At 53.8% G+C, this 17439-nt stretch overlaps 1 protein-coding gene across 6 annotated transcripts in view; it reads right to left on the reverse strand.

Moving 5' to 3' along the window:
• Positions 1 to 1980: 1980 nt before the first annotated feature.
• NOS1AP (nitric oxide synthase 1 adaptor protein) overlaps positions 1981 to 17439 on the reverse strand; it is a 183971-nt gene continuing 168512 nt past the window's right edge. For 5 of the 6 annotated variants that reach the window (XM_050963195.1, XM_050963193.1, XM_050963192.1 and 2 more), the window contains 2 exons: positions 4832 to 5147; positions 1981 to 3881 (listed from right to left, as the gene is read on the reverse strand). In XM_050963195.1, the coding sequence (XP_050819152.1) occupies positions 3368 to 3881; positions 4832 to 5147 (830 nt within the window). In that variant the 3' untranslated portion in view covers positions 1981 to 3367. The remainder of the gene's footprint in view (positions 3882 to 4831; positions 5148 to 17439) is intronic. The other variant, XM_050963197.1, reaches the window with a different exon arrangement.

The following is a 17439-nucleotide window of genomic DNA, read 5'->3' on the forward strand; positions in this document are numbered from 1 at the left end:
CACTCAGCCTGGCTAGTACATTATTCATAGTGTCTGTTTCCCAAACCAAAGGACCCATCAATAGCCATGGCCTCATTACCTCAGTAGGACAATGAGGTGGATTTGGATGATACAAAACTGTCTCCACCCATAAAACTTCATTTGTAAAGTAGTTGAAAAGCCTTGTCTTCTGCCCCTGACCCTCCTATCAGCTCAGCAATGGAACTGTGCATTTCCCTCAGTGCAGGCAAGGCAATAGGTCTGAACCAGGGCTGAAATTCAGCCAGTGTTGTCTGGAGTGGAGCTCTGGTAAATATTTTCACTCCCCCTGGAGTTTGCATAGCATGTTGGGGAAGGCCTGAGGGGGATCCGGGAAATACTCTATGAGAATTTAAGCCCCGGTGTGAACAGGAAAGTTTCATTGCAATGGGTGGCTCTAGTGGAGCTGGGATGGGAAATGTACACTTCCTTCCATTCCCTGAAGATTCGGGCCCAATCCCCACCCAGAATGAATCAGCAGAGCTCCACTTAAGTCCAATAGCGTTATGTCAGTTCACACCAGCCAAGAATCTGGCCTTTGGGGATTTTCCACCTGATATTTTTTGCTCTCTGTCTCCGAACCTGGCCAGAGCCCATTTCCTAGGGATGAGGAGTTCCTTTCCTTGAGACGCACTGAGAGGCTCACACTCACCACTGTGACATGCACACTTCCATGCCCCCAGTCTCAGATACACTTCTGCATATTGTGCTTCACCACTGGAGCTGGCCGTGTCATAAAATGGCTCTCAAGCCAGCTCCATGTGCTCAACCCCCAGAGGCAACAGCAAGCCCTAGAGTAAGCTCCAACTCCAACCTCCCCTACCATCGCTTGCCACCTGCCAGACCCATGAAGGGAACTCAGACCCCTCAGCAGGAAAGGGTCCAGCCCATCCAGCTCCCAGGCAACTAGCTTCCAAGATTCTGGCTCCTCGCAATGCCCCCAGCTGATTTCAGCTCCATTCAGCGTGGCAGATAGAGGTTGTTCTCCCTGGCTTTATGTCCCCCCAGAATCAGGGATTGCTTGCTAGGCACTGTTGTGAAAGACAAAGGCACCTCAGGGCTTTAAGGATACAGTCGGGGTCTCTCCTGCTCACTGCAGCAGGTACAGACATGGAAGAGGCATGTGCGTATGTGCGTACAGAAAGGGCAGTGGCCCCTTTGTTGCAGATCAGAATACCCGGTTGAAAAGGGACCCTGGCAGCTCCATTAAAAGTTCGGTTGGCAGTGCTGCCGGTGCAGCGGGACTGGCAGGCTCCCTGTCTGGTTGTGCACAGCTCCCGGAAGTGGCTGGCATGTCCCTCCGGCTCTTAGGTTGATGCACAGCTATGAGGGCTCTGTGCGCTGACCCCACCCAGAGCGACGGCTCTGCAGATCCCATTGGCTGGGAACAGAGGGTAATGGGAGCTGTGGGGGTAGTGCCTGCAGGCAGGGGCTGTGTGCAGAGCCCCCATAGCTGTCCCTCCACCTAGGGCTGGAGTCCGCACCTCAACGCCCATCCCTCACCTCAAACCCCTGCCCCAGTTCAGAACCCCCTCTAATGCCATAATTCCATCCTGGAGCCCGCACTCTGCATCTCCTCCTGCATCCCAACCCCCTGCTCTGCCCAGAGCCCCCTCCTGCACCCCAATCCCTCATCCCCAGCCACACTCAGAGCCTGCACCTCCAGCCAGAGCCCTCAACCCCCCCACTCGGAACCCCTCGGCCCCAGCCCAGAGCCCTCTCCTGCACCCTGAACCCCTCATTTCTGGCCCCATCCCAGATCCTGCACCCTCAGCCTAGAGCCTGTACCCCCTCCAAAACCCCAATCTCCTGCATCAGCCTGGAGCCCCCTCCCACACTCCGAACCCCTCAGCCCCACCCCCCAGCCCAGAACCCCCTCCTGCATCCCAAACTCATCATTCCCGTTTCCGTCCCAGAGCCCACACCCCCAGCAGGAACCCTCACCCCCTCCCGCACCCCAATCCCCTGCCCCAGCCCAGTGAAAATGAGCAAGTGAACAAGTGTGGGGGGGAGCAAGCGACGGAGGGAGGGGGGATGGAGTGAGTGTGGGGAGGGGGCCTCAGAGAAGAGGCAGGGCCAGGACAGGGCCTCAGAGAAGGGGAGGGCACGGGTGTTTGGTTTTCTGCAATTAGAAAGTTGGCAACCCTACGTGGGGAGCTCACACTGGCACCAGCGCAGTGTAAGAAAGGGGCATAGGACGGAGACTGCCTGGACAGTGATACCCAGTGCATGCTGGGAGAGTGATGGATCAAGTGGGAGGGGAAGATTTCCCCCAGGCAGAAATGAGTGATCCTGCCTCTGCGGCTGACAGAGCATGCGTGGCCCCAGCTGGCACAGCCGCCAGGGCTGCCCGGGGTGGGGGGGGCAAGTGGGGCAATTTGCACCAGGCCCTGGGCCCTGCAGGGGCCCCCATGAGAGTTTTTTGGGGTCCCTGGAGCAGGATCCTTCACTCACTCTGGGTCTTTGGTGGCAATTCGGTGGCGGGGGCCCCCCGCTGCCGAAGACCCCACGCCCCCTGAATCCTCTGGGCAGCCCTGACAGCCGCTGGGCATTTTACAGTGCAGGTGGGAGACACCAGTCCTGTGGGCTGTGCCTCAGGGCCATGGCCTTCAAGGCACGTGAGCCATCATCAAGTCATTTCCCTTCTCGCAGCCACCAGCAGAGACCAGCCCCTGCTGCAGATGGGGTATGGCCCAGAGGGGCTAGAGCAGCCTGAGGGAGCCCTAGAGTGGGGCAATCTGTGTGTGAGGGGCAGACTGGCTTCCCCCTGAGAGACCAGGCCCAGTGTCCCTCACCCTGCACAGCTCAGGGAAAGGTGCTGCTGGAGATGCAGGCACTGCCGCCGGCCAGTGCAGGAGCAGGAACTGTGTATGAGAGACTCAAGAGGGACCTGTGGCAAATGGCACAAGGCCTGCTCCTGCCATCAGCCCCAGGGCTGCTTGTGAGACAGCTACCTAGACAGGGGGGCAGCAGGGGGTGCAGGGCATGGCTGGAGACCCTGATGGGAGAGAATGGAAGTTCCGCTCAGGGTGCCTGTGCAGGTCTGGCCTCAGTGAGCAGTGCTCGCTTGCACAGCCTGCACTAAGGCCCAGAGGGAGGGTAAGCAGTGGCTGTGTGGACAGCCCTGAGAATCACCCCCATGCCCTGCTATTGTTTGAGGGGACAAGTGGGCAGGGGCTGGGCTTCTCTTTGAGCCCCCTGGACAGAAGTCACTGCTGAGCGTCCCCAGAGTGTAGTCAGCATGCCCGCCCCCACCCCCGACCTCCACGCCTGCAGGGCACAATGCAGCAGATGGGGAGGGGTGCTCTTGAGGGGGGAAGTGGCTGACTCCCTTGGGACATGGGGGTTTCTACTCAAAGGACAGGAGGTCTGGGTGGGGCCCCTCGTTTTCTAGGCTGGAGGGCTGTGCCACAGGCTGGACGTTGCCCATGGGGGGCTGGTACTCTAGCAGACAGCTGAGTCTGAGGGTGGGTTTCTCTGGGCAGGGCGGGGATGCTGCCCGCCTGTCAGCAGCTTTGAATTTGCCCTCCAGGTTCTCCTCATGGATGAGGTCAGGAACTGAGAGGACCCTACTGTGTGAGGGCCCATCCCCGTTTGGCACCGCTGTGCCAGGAGCACCCAGATCAGCACTGCCCTCTGGCTGAGACATGTCCCATGCCACTTTCCACTGCTCCCCCTGGGCAGCCTGCTTGAGGAGTTCCTGGCCTTGCTCAGGTAGCGCCTCGGCACTGCACTCCAGGCTGCTCACCACCGGCTGGGAGGAGATCAGCATATCCAGAGGGGTCTTCAAAGCCCGGGGTGTGCGCTTCTTGGCTGCCGGGGGCGGCGGGTCGAGCCGGGGAAAGGTTTCCAACAGCACACGCCTGCAAGCACAACGGCCCTTCAGTGAGCGACAATAACACCAGACACAGTGCTGACAGCTGCCCGGGGGTTTCCTGGACGCACTCCCATCCAAGTGCTGAGCCAGCTTGATGGGGTCTAAGGCATTAGTATGGTATCAGATCACATGTACACAAGCACACTCCCAGCAGCAGGACAACTCGTGTGTGCTGGGTGCTGACCGCACAGCCTGAATGGCAGAGAGGAAAGAGGGCCAGGAGAGGGTGCTAGCTTAGGACACCTGAGTTCAATTCTTTGCTCTTCTCCAGATTCCCTGTGTGACCTGGGGCAAGTCACTCAGACACTCTGTGCCTCAGTTTCCCATCTGTAGGGTGCTGCAGTGAAGGCCCTTTGGACAGGCAGGCTCTGGGAGCAGAAACTACTGGTGTAGAAATAATGCAGTAGGTTAAATAGTTCCTAGGGCTGCTTTTATTCACCGTGGCCCCCCATTGCTTCAAATCCCTCCCTGCTGTCTTGGGATGGGTCAGTTCCTGCTGCCGGCCCTAGAGAAGGGCACAGCCCTCGCTTCCAACTGGAGAGACAGGGCTTCAGTGTAGGGATGGGTCCATGGGAAAGGGGCGAAAGCAGGCCTGTGCCACAGGGCAGGACCCTGTAGCTTTCCTCGCACTGCTCTGCCCTTGTGCAGCAACTCCCCTCCTCCTTGGACACGAGTCACCCCCTTTCAGCAGGAAGAGCTTCCTGCAGCCAGCCTGTCCCAGATGCCATTGGAAGGGGAAGGGCAGGGCATGCAGGAGGGGGAGAGTGGGACAGGAGGGGCTCAGAGAGATGGGAGCAGCAATGCGCAGCATCCCCCAGCCAGGGCTGTTGCGCCACGGCTGCAGCATGGCCCTGCAGTCCAAGCATGTGCTCCAGCTGAGGGGGAGGAGAGGGGTCAGCATGTAGTCAGTCAGCCAATGCCTGAGGGGAGACTCACCCTGCATCGTGGGCCTGGTCCCCCAGCAGCACGAGCATCCCGCCCGACAGCTCGGCCCCCGCGCTGGCATTGATCTCGGTCACTCCCACCTCACCCAGACTGGCGGCCTCCTTCCGGCGCAGGAAGTCATTGACTTTGGCCCCGACAGCCTTGCTCAGGTTCTTAAGGTGCTGGCTGCTCCCTACCCGCAGTCCAGCCTCAGCTGCAGCTGGCAGAGCTGCTGGGGGAGGCCCCAGTGAGGCTTTGGAGACAGACAGGCTGTGTTGCAGCTTTGGTGTGGGGGCTGTGTTTGAATTCTCAAACATGCTTTGGTCAACTGGAAGAGAAGAGAAGAGTTGGAGGGGTTGGTGCGCAAAGAAAGGGTGCGCTTGGGCAGAGGGGCGAGCACATGGTGCACGGGGAGTGGCTGGTATATGAGGAGGAGATGGCATGTGCGAAGGGGCTGGTGCGCAGGAAGGCGGTGGCATGCGGGCAGTGGGTGGTGCGTGGGCAGGGGGTGGAGCATATGGAATGGTTGGCCTATGAGGAGTAGGTGGCACTTGGGTAGTGTGCAGGGAGGGGCTGGCATGAGTGTGGAGGGGGTGGCACGTGGCAGCAGCCAGCATGCATGGAGTGGTTGGCATGCAGGCAGAGGATGACATATGGGTAGTGAGTGGCATGCATAAAGCAGTTGGCACACACGCAGGGGGTGGCATGCGGGGAGTGGTTGGCATGCAGGCAAGGGGCGGTGCGTGTGGCAGAGGGTGGCGCACGCACTGGGTTGGCACATGCAGGCTTCCCAGCGAGACAGGGCTCTTGGCAGACACAGAGGTGCATTGCTCTGGGCCCAGAGGCTCCAAATGCTTCTGCCCAGTACATGACAGTGCAGAGCCCTAATGTCAATGACAGCCTCTGCCCCCTAGCCCGGGGCTCTGCACTCCTCCCTGTCGTTCAGGCCTCCCTGCCCAGCAGCAGGCCCCGAGTCCAAGAGGCTGGCCCTGCCCCAAGGCTGCAGAGCCTCCTGCTACTGGTTCGAGCACTGGTGTCACTGCCAGCCACCCTGATCTCAGGAGGATTTACCCGCCTAGTGGGCATGAGCCATGGGCCAGGCAAAGAAAAGGGTAGTGATTCTCCTGGTGTCAGTGCTGACATGCCGGGGGACTGGGGGACACATGTAGGGACATGCAGCTCGGTTCCTTGGCGCAGCAGGTCCCACAGATGGGGTTACTGGTGGGGTCTGTGGGCAAGAGGGTGGCTGCACTGTGCCAAGCAGGGCTGGGTATTGCCACAGGCAGCACAGGGATCACTATGGGAGGCAGCGAGGCTGGGAGAAGCCATGGTGTGGACCTGCGTGGTGCTCGGCCCTTCTCCAGCTCCTGCAGCCACTGCCCCAGGTGCTGCCCTAATGGGAATGCCAGCAGCCCACAAGAGCCTGGCATTAGAGATATACCCCATTAGACTGGCACCGAGAGGCTGATGTTCCCAGAGAGCTCTCCGGTTCCCTCAGCCTGACCCTGGTTGCTGGCGTGAGGTGCTGGGCCCCTGGAGGGCCTCTGGACACTGGTTGAGGATGCTTGTTCCCTTGGGATGAGCAGGGTCAGGAACAGGCAGGGAGACTGGGTGCCCAGGCTGTGCTCCTTAGTGGCACTGAGAGGCCCACAGAAGCTGGGCAGGGAGGCACTTGCGCAGAACAACGCCTGGAAGTACTCCACTGCAGTAACCCAAACCACTGGCCACTTGTGAAAATCTGGGTGGGCCTCAGGACTTGCCCAAGGCCCAATGTTGAGTCAGTGGCAGAGCCCAGGGGACCCAGCATCCAGCTCTGCACCAGCCACTAGACACACTCTTCATTCCCCTCCATTCGCTGGCAAATACAGACTTCCTGCGGGGATGGGTAGCATGCTTCACAAGCTAGGGGATAGCTTGGAAGTCATGCAGCCTGTGTTCTGTTCCCAGTTTGGCCACCAACTCCCTGGGTTACCTGGGGCAAGTCACTCCCCTGCTATGTGCCTCAGTTTACCCATCTGTAACATAAGAAACATGCTCCTTTCTCTCCTTTGCAGAGGGCCGTGGGGGTGCCAGGAGAAGAGTCTGGCTTGTCAGTGATATTGCAAACAGCCCTCACTCAGCAACCCCCCTCAGCATCTGTTCCTGGGTCTCACAAACAAGCCAGCTCAGGTCAGTCAGCTGACAAGCCCCTGGCAGCGATGAGACTCAGTGCTACAGGAAAGGGGCCATTTCACCTAGCCCAGAGTCTGCACCGGGGAATCAACCTGTGGGTTACTCAGCTGCTTGAGAACAGCCTGGGTACTCTCAGCAACCACCCCTCCCCGAGCACACCCCTTGGGCTCTGTCCAAGTGACCTGGTCCAGGTAGGTGCCATCCACGCCAAGGGGGACATGCCTGGGCCCAGGATCAGACTGTGCTGCACATCCAACTTTAGGCTGCTCTGGCTGCCAAAATGCCCTCTGGCAGAAATCAGAGTGGCCTCTGGCTGCTCTAGCATCTGGCAGCCTGGTTCCACGCTCCCATACAGCCCAGGGCCCCAAGACTTCCCTAGGGAGAAGGGGTCTCTGGGTGATGAATCAGTCATTGGTCTCTCCCTGCCTCTAGGTTCCGCTGTCCTGTCCCTGCTCCCTACTCCGTTGATCTGAAAACCTGCAGCCTGCCCCGACCCCTGTGGCAGACAGCCATGGAGCATAGGAGGTGGAGGGCACTGCTGCTGCTCTGACTGCTGAGCTGTTGTTTCCAATGGGGCACCTGCAGCAGGGCCTGGTGTGTGCGCGGGGGGAGCGACAGCATTAAGCATAGAGACCCGCCTGGGATTCTGGCCTAGTCGAGACTCTGGCCAAATCTTTGCCAGGCAGCTTCCCTGTCTCTGAAACCCAGCGTGGATAGAGACAAGCCAGCAGAACAGGGAGCTCTTGTGTTCCCCGGAGCACACCAGCCAGGCAGCCTCAGCCACAGGGTGGGTCTCGGGCTAGCCCTTTTCAAAGCTAGGCAGGGCCACTCTCACACCTTGCTGGATGTGTACTCTAAGAACCTCAGCCTTCCGGCTGGCTGGAGATGCTCCCTCCTCAGGGCAGAGAGCTGCACCTGGGCCCCCATCTCAGATTGACTGGGAACAGACAGGCACTCTAGGGCAGTGCAATGGACAGCGTGCGGCTCAGTGCCATATGGGGCCGGGGGTGAATGGTGGGACTGGGCAGGGCGGAGGGCAGGAGGAAGGTGGGGGAGGGAGGGAAATGCTCACCCTGGTACAGACACATGGGTGCGGGGGGCTCAGCAGGATCAGCTCTTATCTGACACTGAACAAGACTCGGGAAGCAGGTTGCAAACAAAGAGAAGCGATTTTCAGAGCAGACAGCTTGGTGTCTCTGGAGAGAAGTCCCCGGTCTCCCCCCACTGGCTGCACCCATGAGCCTCCTGCAATGAAGGACTTGCCTGTGTGGCACACCTCCCCCAGAACCAGCCCTGGCAGTGCCCTCCACTGGCACCACTGCTCAGGGGGCTAGGCAGACCCAGCGAGATAGGCCTGGCTGGCAGCTGGGCATCAGTGATGAAGAGACAGGTCTGTAGCACATCACGCAGTGGGCACTGTGGTGCAGCCACGAGATGGCTCTTCTTATTGGGCCAACACTCAAAGGCGGGCAGTCCCTTCCTAGATTGCTGTCTGCAGCCGCGATCAGAAGTCAGGGAGCAGTGGGGAAGTGCCAATGTGCTACACTAGCTGGGGCTAAGGCCACGTCTGCATGGGAGAGCTGCATCAGTTTCACTTACACTGCTTCAGACTGGCGCAAAGCCCCATGTAAATACTCTGATTTGGATTTCAGAGCAGCTTAGAATCAGAGAATCATAGAAGATTAAGGTTGGAAGAGACCTCAGGAGGTTATCTAGTCCAATCCCCTGCTCAAAGCAGGACCAACACCAACTAAATCATCCCATGCAGGGCTTTGTCAAGCCAGGCCTTAAAAACCTCTAAGGATGGAGATTCCACCACCTCCTGAGGTAACCCATCCCAGTGCTTCACCACCCTCCTAGTGAAATAGTTTTTCCTAATGTCCAACCTAGTCCTCCCCCACTGCAACTTGCGACCATTGTTCTTTCATCTGCCTCCTTGTTCTTTCATCTTCCACCACAGAGAACAGTCTAGATCCATCCTCTTTGAAATCCCCATTCAGGTAGTTAAAGGCTGCTATCAAATCCCCCCTCACTCTTTTCTTCTGCAGACTAAATAAAGTTCCCTCAGCCTCTCCTCGTAAGTCATATGTCCCAGCCCCCTAATCAATTTTGTTGCCCTCCGCTGGACTCTCTCTAATTTGTCCACATTCTTTCTGTAGTGGGGGGACCAAAACTGGATGCAATACTCCAGATGTGGCCTCAGCAGTGCTGAATTGCGGGGAATAATCACTTTCCTCGATCTGCTAGCAATGCTCCTACTAATGCAGCCCAATATGCCATTAGCCTTCTTGGCAACAAGGGCACACTCCTGACTCATATCCAGCTTCTTGTCCACTGTAATCCCCAGGTCCTTTTCTGCAGAACTGCCTCTTAGCCAGTCGGTCCCCAGTCTGTAGCAGTGCCTGGGATTCTTCCGTCCTAAGTGCAGGACTCTGCACTTGTCCTTGTTGAACCTCATCAGATTTCTTTTGGCCCAATCCTCCAATTTGTCTATGTTAATCTGTATCCTATCCCTACCCTCCAGCGTATCTACCTCTCCCCTCAGCTTAGTGTCGTCCGTCAATTTGCTGACGGTGCAAACCATCCCATCATCCAGATCATTAATGAAGATGTTAAATAAAACCAGCCACAGGACTGACCCCTGGGGCACTCTGCTTGATACTGGCTGCCAACTAAACATCGAGCCATTTATCACTACCTGCTAAGCCTGACAATCTAGCTAGCTTTCTATCCATCTTACAGTCATGCAATCCATACTTTTTTAACTTGCTGGCACGAATACTGTGGGAGACTTGTCCTGCTGAACCTCATCAGATTTTTTTTGGCCTAATCCTCCAATTTGTCTAGGACCCTACCTTCCAGCGTATCTACCTCTCCCCGAAGCTTTATGTCATCTGTGAACTTGCTGAGAGTACAATTCATCCCATCGTCCAGATCATTAAAAAAGATGTTGAACAAAACCCCAAGGGTCAGTCCTGAGGCACTCCACTTGATACCGGCTGCCACACTGAGCATGGCATGGTGCAACCACACACTTACCAACAGCCTGTCCACGCAGCGAGCCCAGTGCGGCTCTGGGATTGGGCCTGCTTAGCCACTCAGCCCTGTGGCGAGGAGCTGGAACATGTGCCTCTGAGGGGTCATTGTGGGCCCAGGGAGCCAGCATGGCTCAGTGGTTTGAGCACTGGCCTGGTAAACCCAGGGTTGTGAGTTCAATCCTTGAGGAGGCCATTTAAGGATCTCAGGCAAAAATCTGACTGGGGATTGGTCCTGCTTTGAGCAGGGGTTTGGACTAGATGACTCCTCAGATCCCTTTCAACCCAGATATTCTATGGACATGGCTCCCTTGATGGCAGCCCAGTAAAGAGAGTCTGGGATTGGCAACTAAGCTCCTTTCCGGGGCTCCCTCCAGGTGAGGACTGAGGCTGGGTGGGGGGGTGCTTTAACTCAGGGGTCTCAAACATGTGGCCTGCAAGCTCCTCACAGCCCCATTCCCCAGTGTTTACCTAGAGTGGCTCCGGCCTGGTGCGCACCAGGGGCAGTGGCAGGCTCCCTGCCTGTCCTGCCCCCACGCTGCTCCGGGAAGCGGAAAGAACACGGGGAAGAGAGGCATAAGGGTATCTGTTGCTGTTGCTTCAGGCACCGCCCCCAGCAGCTCCCATTGGCCATGTTTCCTCTTCCCGGCACTGGAGCTGCTGGGGGCGGTGCCTGAAGCAATAGCAACACGTGCCCTTGCTTCCCCATGTTCTTTTCGCTTCCCAGAGCAGCGGGCGGGTGGGCAGGCAGGGAACCTGCCCTGCCCCACTCCCAGTGTGTGCCAGGCCGAGCCTGCTCCCTGAGCCCCTCCTGCAGTTGAACCCCCTGCTGCACCCTGCACCCAACCCCCTGCTGCATCCTGCACCCCTCCTGCACCCCATCCCCTGCCCTGAACCCACTGCCACACCCTGCACCTCTCCTGCACCCCAACCCACTGCCCTGAGCCCCCTGCTGCACCCCCCTGCACCCCAATCCCCTGCCCTGACCCCCTGCTGCACCCCTCCCCCCTCCTGCACCCCACACCAACTCCCTGCCCTGAGCCCCCTGCCGCACCCCACACCCCTCCTGCAGCCCCTGGAAGGGGTGGCGTGGGGGCGGGGCCGAGGGCGGTAGGGGGGAGGTGTCAATAATGAGGCCCTCGGCCCGGCCCCCATGTGGCCCTCATGGTCATTTGAGTTTGAGACTCCTGCTCTAGCTCTTCTGGAGCCAGGCTGGTGAGGGCTCTGCGGGACAGCACAGCCCACCAGGCTGGTCTCTGCCCTGCTGGAGGGAACTGCCCAGTGCCGGTGCATGGAGCTGAGTGCATGCACTTGCGTGCATGTAAGCATGCCAGCAGGTGTACAGATAAAGCCTCGTAGCTGGATTTTTGGAAGCCTTTGGTGGTAGCTGTGGAATAGGGAGGGCCGTTTCCAGCTCCCCTAGGGTGGGCAAGGCTTGGTACCAGCGGGTTGGGGGGGGGGGTAGAACTGCTCACAGCTGTGTTAGGGAGCTAGGGCACCCCCACCCGGCCTCAGTCAGGGAGGGAGACAGGCCTTGGGCAGTAACTGCAGCTCTTCCAGCAGCCTCCATAGGGAGCCTCTTGACTCCACAATGTCTCTGACCCAGGTCCCAAGTCAGAACCCTGAGTGAGCACAGCCCATGGGTCCAAGTCATGAAATCTTAATGCATGGATCAGAACATAGAAAGGGCCATGCCCCAACTATGCCTGGAGGGTCAACATCTCTGTTCCTGCCACATAGCCAGTAACCCCAGAACAGGCTCTGAAGAAGTGGGGAAGGAGAACCAAGAGTGTGGGTCTGTAGGAGACTCCCTGAGACCTTTGGAGGGTCTGTAGGGGTGTGACAGTGAGAATCAATGGTTTAAGTACTAAGGAAGACAAGGCCATTGTGGTGACGCTAACTGTTTGCATCAGTCTTCACTGCAGAGGCTCTGTGGGAGGTTCCCACACCTGAGACATTTATTTTTTTGGTAATAAAGCTGAGCAATTGTATCATATTAGAGGAGGTTTTGGAACGAACTGACACATTAAGCAATAATAAGTCACCAGGACCAGACAGTGTTCACGCAAGAGTTCTTTTGAAGGAGCTCAAATAAGAACTTGCTGAACTACTAACTGTGGTATGTAACCTATCTCCTAAACCAGCCTCTGGACCTGATGACTGGAGGGTGGCTAACGTAACATAGGTTTTAAAAAAAGCCTTCAGAAGTGATCACATGCTGTTAAGCTAACTTCAATATCCAGCAAATTGATTGAAACTATAGTAAAGACACATAGATGAACACATTTTGTTGAAAGAAGAGTCAGTATGGCTTTTTAAAGGGAAATCATGCCTCACGAATCTACAAGAATTCTTTGAGGATGTCAACAAACACATGGACAAGGATGATCCAGTGGTGGATCTAGTGAACTCAGACTTTCAGAAAGCCTTTGACAAGGTCCCTCCCAAAGGCTTTTAAGCAAAGTAAATGTAGTAGAAAGAGAAAGCCTGAGACATGAGACCTGGTATAAAGAGCCTGGTATGAGGCCTAAGACCTGAAGTAAAGTCAGGCCCCGATACTATAAAGCAAAGTTAGCAAGAGTCAGGCTATGAGCAAAAATCAGGCCCTGTTATAAGACTTGCCTGCTTGCAGGTTCACTATCCGATACATGAACTTGGCAAGAACAGGGCTAGTATTGCAAAAACTCCTAAGAAGTGCTAGGCACAGGAGGTGCACATAAACATTCCAGAACACCTTGATACCTAGTATGGTATAAACAGACTCCCTGAAGATAATAGGGATTCATAGATTCATAGACTTAAGGTTAGAAGGGACAATTATGACAGTCTAATCTGACCTCCTGCACAATGCAGGTCATAGAATCTCACCCACCCACTCCTGGAACAAACCCCTAACCTATGTCTGAGTTATTGAAGTCCTCAAATTGTGATTTAAAGACCTCAAGGTGCAGAGAATCCTCCAGCAAGTGACCCGTGCCCCATGCTGCAGGGGAAGGCGAAAAACCTCCAGGGCCTCTGCCAATCTGCCCTGGAGGAAAATTCCTTCCCGACCCCAAATATGGCAATCAGCTAAACCCTGAGCATGTGGGCAAGACTCACCAGCCAGCACTCAGGAAATAATTCTCTGTAGTAACTCAGATCCCACCCCATCTAACACCCCATCACAGACCATTGGGCATATTTACCTGCTAATAATCAAAGATGAATTAATTGCCACAATTAGGCTATCCCATCATACCATCCCCTCCACAAACTTATCAAGCTTAGTCTTGAAGCCAGATATGTCTTTTGCCCCCACTACTCCCCTTGGAGGGCTGTTCCAGAATTTCACTCCTCTGATGGTTAGAAACCTTCCTCTAATTTCAAGTCTAAACTTCCTAGTGTCAAATTTACATCCATTTGTTCTTGTGCCCACATTGGTACTAAGCTTAAATAATTCCTCTCCCTCCCTAATATTTATCCCTCTGATATATTTATAAAGAGCAATCATATCTCCCCTCAACCTTCTTTTGGTTAGGCTACACAAGCCAACCTCTTTCAGTCTCCTTTCATAAGACAGGTTTTCCATTCCTCAGATCATCCTGGTAGCCCTTCTCTGTACCTGTTCCAGTTTGAATTCATCCTTTTTAAACATGGGAGACCAGAACTGCACACAGTATTCCAGATGAGGTCTCACCAGTGCCTTGTAGAACAGTACTAACACCTCCTTATTTTTGCTGGAAATACCTCGCCTAAAACCGCATTAGCTTTTTTAATGGCCATATCACATTGGCGGCTCATAGTCATCCTGTGATCAACCAATACTCCAAGGTCCTTCTCTTCCTCTGTTACTTCCAACTGATGCATCCCCAATTTATAACTAAAATTCTTGTTATTACTCCCTAAATGCATGACCTTGCACTTTTCACTATTAAATGTCATCCTATTACTATTACTCCAGTTTACAAGGTCATCCAGATCTTCCTGTATGATATCCCGGTCCTTCTCTGTGTTAGCAATACCTCCCAGTTTTGTGTCATCCGCAAACTTTATTAGCATATTCCCATTTTTTGTGCCAAGGTCAGTAATAAAAAGATTAAATAAGACTGGTCCCAAAACCGATCCCTGAGGAACTCCACTAGTAACCTCCTTCCAGCCTGACAGTTCACCTGTCAGTATGATCCGTTGTAGTCTTCTCTCTAACCAGTTCCTTATTCACCTTTCAGTTTTCATATTGATCCCCATCTTTTCCAATTTAACTAATAATTCCCCATGTGGAACCGTATAAAATGCCTTACTGATATCGAGGTAAATTAGATCCACTGCGTTTCCTTTGTCTAAAAAATCTGTTACCTTTTCAAAGAAGGAGATCAGGTTAGTTTGGCACGATCTACCTTTTGTAAAACCATGTTGTATTTTGTCCCAATTACCATTGACCTCAATGTCCTTACCTACTTTCTCCTTCAAATTTTTTTCCAAGACCTTGCATACTACAGATGTCAAATTAACAGGCCTATAGTTACTTGGATCACCTTTTTTCCCTTTTTTAAAAATAGGAACTATGTTAGCAATTCTCCAGTCATGAGGTACAACCCATGAGTTTACTGATTCATTAAAAATTCTTGCTAATGAGCTTGCAATTTCATGTGCCAGTTCCTTTAATATTCTTGGATGAAGATTATCTGGGCCCTCCGATTTCGTCCCATTAAGCTGTTTGAGTTTGGCTTCTACCTCGGATGTGGTAATATCTACCTCCATATCCTCATTCCCATTTGACATTCTATCATTATCCCTAAGCTCCTCATTAAAGACTGAGGCAAAGTATTTGTTTAGATATTGGGCCATGCCTAGATTATCCTTAACCTCCATTCCATCCTCAGTGTTTAGTGGTCCCACTTCTTCTTTCTTTGTTTTCTTCTTATTTATACGGCTATAGAACCTTTTAGGGACATACTGACCCCTCCTAAAGATAAGGTCAGAATGACAGTGTGATAGAGAGAGATATTTTGATCGAACCAACAGGTACAAGGTAAAGGATGATAACTAGCCACGTCAGAGGGGCAATATGTCACTGGTTTCTATCACTGTATGAAAGAGGGGTTGTTGACAGGATGCCTTTGTCTGGCCAAGGTGGGAGAGGAAGGTTCAGCCACTCACTGAGCTGAGTCCATTGTGACAGGCATACATGTGTTAGTGGCCCCACAGAGTCTGCCAGCAACTAGGACTGTGCTTTGTTGGCAATAGATCTGGCCAAGTGCCTTCACTAACGCACTGAGTCTGTGGTCTTCCTGGGCAGTTCGACTGAGGTCTGCTGGGCCAGCTATCTCACAGAGCTGGTGCAGCACACAGAGACAATACACATGCAGCCAAGAACTGACAATGGTAAGAGGTCATGGGATAAGTGGGAAAGTCTTCTTATGGATCAATAATTGCTTAAAAGACAGGAAACAAAGGGTAGAAATAAATGGTCAGTTTACAGAAAGGAGAGAGGTAAATAGCAGGGTCCCCCAGGGATCTGTACTGGGACCTGTGCTGTTCATAAATGATCTAGAAAAGAGAGTGAACAGTGAGGTGACAAAGTTTGCAGACAATACAAAATTACTCAAGATAGTTCAGTCCACAGCGGACTGCAAAGTTACAAAGGGATCTCACAAAACTGGGTGACTGGGTGAAATGGTAGATGAAATTCAAAGTTCATAAGTGCAAAGTAATCAACACTGGAAAACATAATCCCAATTATACATATACAATGATGGATTCTAAATTAGCTGTTATCACTCAAGAAAAGTCTTGGAGTGGTGGATAATTTTTTGAAAATATCTGCTCAGTGTTACTCCTGAGGGAATTCTGCACCAAAAAATTAAAAATTTCTGTGCATAATATTTTAAAATTCTGCATATTTTATTTGTCAGAATAACACAATGTTATCATTTTCAATTATTTGCTGACAATTATTATTACCAAAATAATTGAAAATGATGTGATTATATTGTTATTATTTTTCTGTATTATTTTGACAATTAAAATATGCAGAAAAGACGGTTACTCACCTTTGTAACTGTTGTTCTTCGAGATGTGTTGCTCATATCCATTCCAGTGAGGTGTGCGTGCGCCGCATGTACGTTCGTCGGAGATTTTTTACCCTAGCAACACTCAGTGGGCCGGCAGGGCACCCCCTGGAGTGGCGCCGCTATGGTGCCAGATATATACCCCTGCCGGCCGCTCCGCTTCTCAGTTCCTTCTTGCCAGCTACTTCGACAGTGGAGAAGGAGGGCGGGTGTGGAATGGATATAAGCAACACATCTCGAAGAACAACAGTTACAAAGGTGAGTAACCGTCTTTTCTTCTTCGAGTGCTTGCTCATATCCATTCCAGTTAGGTGATTCCCAAGACTTACCTAGGCGGTGGGGTCGGAGCAAGACGTTGCGGAATGTAAGATCGCTGAGCCAAAGGCGGCATCGTCTCTAGACTGCTCGACCAGTGTATAGTGGGATGCAAAAGTATGGACGGAAGACCAGGTAGCAGCGCGACGTATTTCCTGGATGGGAACATGGGCCAGGAAAGCGGCGGACGAGGCATGAGCCCGAGTAGAGTGGGCAGTGAGTTGGCCAATCGGGACGCGGGCCAAGTCGTAGCACGTCCGGATACAGGATGTCACCCATGATGATAGCCTCTGGGAAGAGATAGGCATGCCTTTCATATGATCCACGACCGCTATAAATAGCTGAGGCGAACGTCTGAACGGTTTGGTCCTCTGAATGTAAAAAGCAAGAGCCCAGCGGACATTCAGGGTATGTAGTTGTTGTTCCCAGCGTGATGCGTGCGGCTTAGGGAAGAAGACCGGTAGAAAAATGTCTTGATTAATGTGGAAGGCAGAGACCACCTTGGGGAGGAAAGCTGGGTGCAGTCGCAGCTGTACCTTGTCCTTGTGGAAGATCGTATACGGGGGGGTCCACCATCAAAGCACGAAGCTCCGATAGTCGTCTGGCCGAGGTGATAGCGACGAGGAAGGCGGTGTTCCAGGACAGGTACAGCAGCGAACAAGTGGCTAACGGCTCAAAGAGGGGGGCCGTGAGCCTAGCTAAAACAAGGTTGAGATCCCAGGTAGGGGAAGGACGCTTAACCGGAGGGTAGAGCCACTCCAAGCGCTTAAGGAACCTGGAAACTACAGGGTGAGAGAAGATAGAACTGCCGGATTCCCAGGGATGGAAGGTGGAAATCGCGGCCAGATGCACCCTTATCGAAGAGAGCGCCAGGCCCTGCTTCTTGAGGTACCATAAGCAGTCTAAGATAATGGGGACCGAAACGCTTGCGGGAGTAAGGTTACGGTGGGCGCACCAATGGGAGAAGCGCTTGCACTTGGCGAGATATGTCGCCCGCGTGGAAGGCTTTCTGCTTCCCAGGAGGACCTGTTGCACCGGGGTGGAACAGCGC

Source organism: Gopherus flavomarginatus, chromosome 7 (genome assembly GCF_025201925.1).
Source record: "Gopherus flavomarginatus isolate rGopFla2 chromosome 7, rGopFla2.mat.asm, whole genome shotgun sequence".
Lineage (NCBI taxonomy): Eukaryota > Metazoa > Chordata > Testudines > Testudinidae > Gopherus > Gopherus flavomarginatus.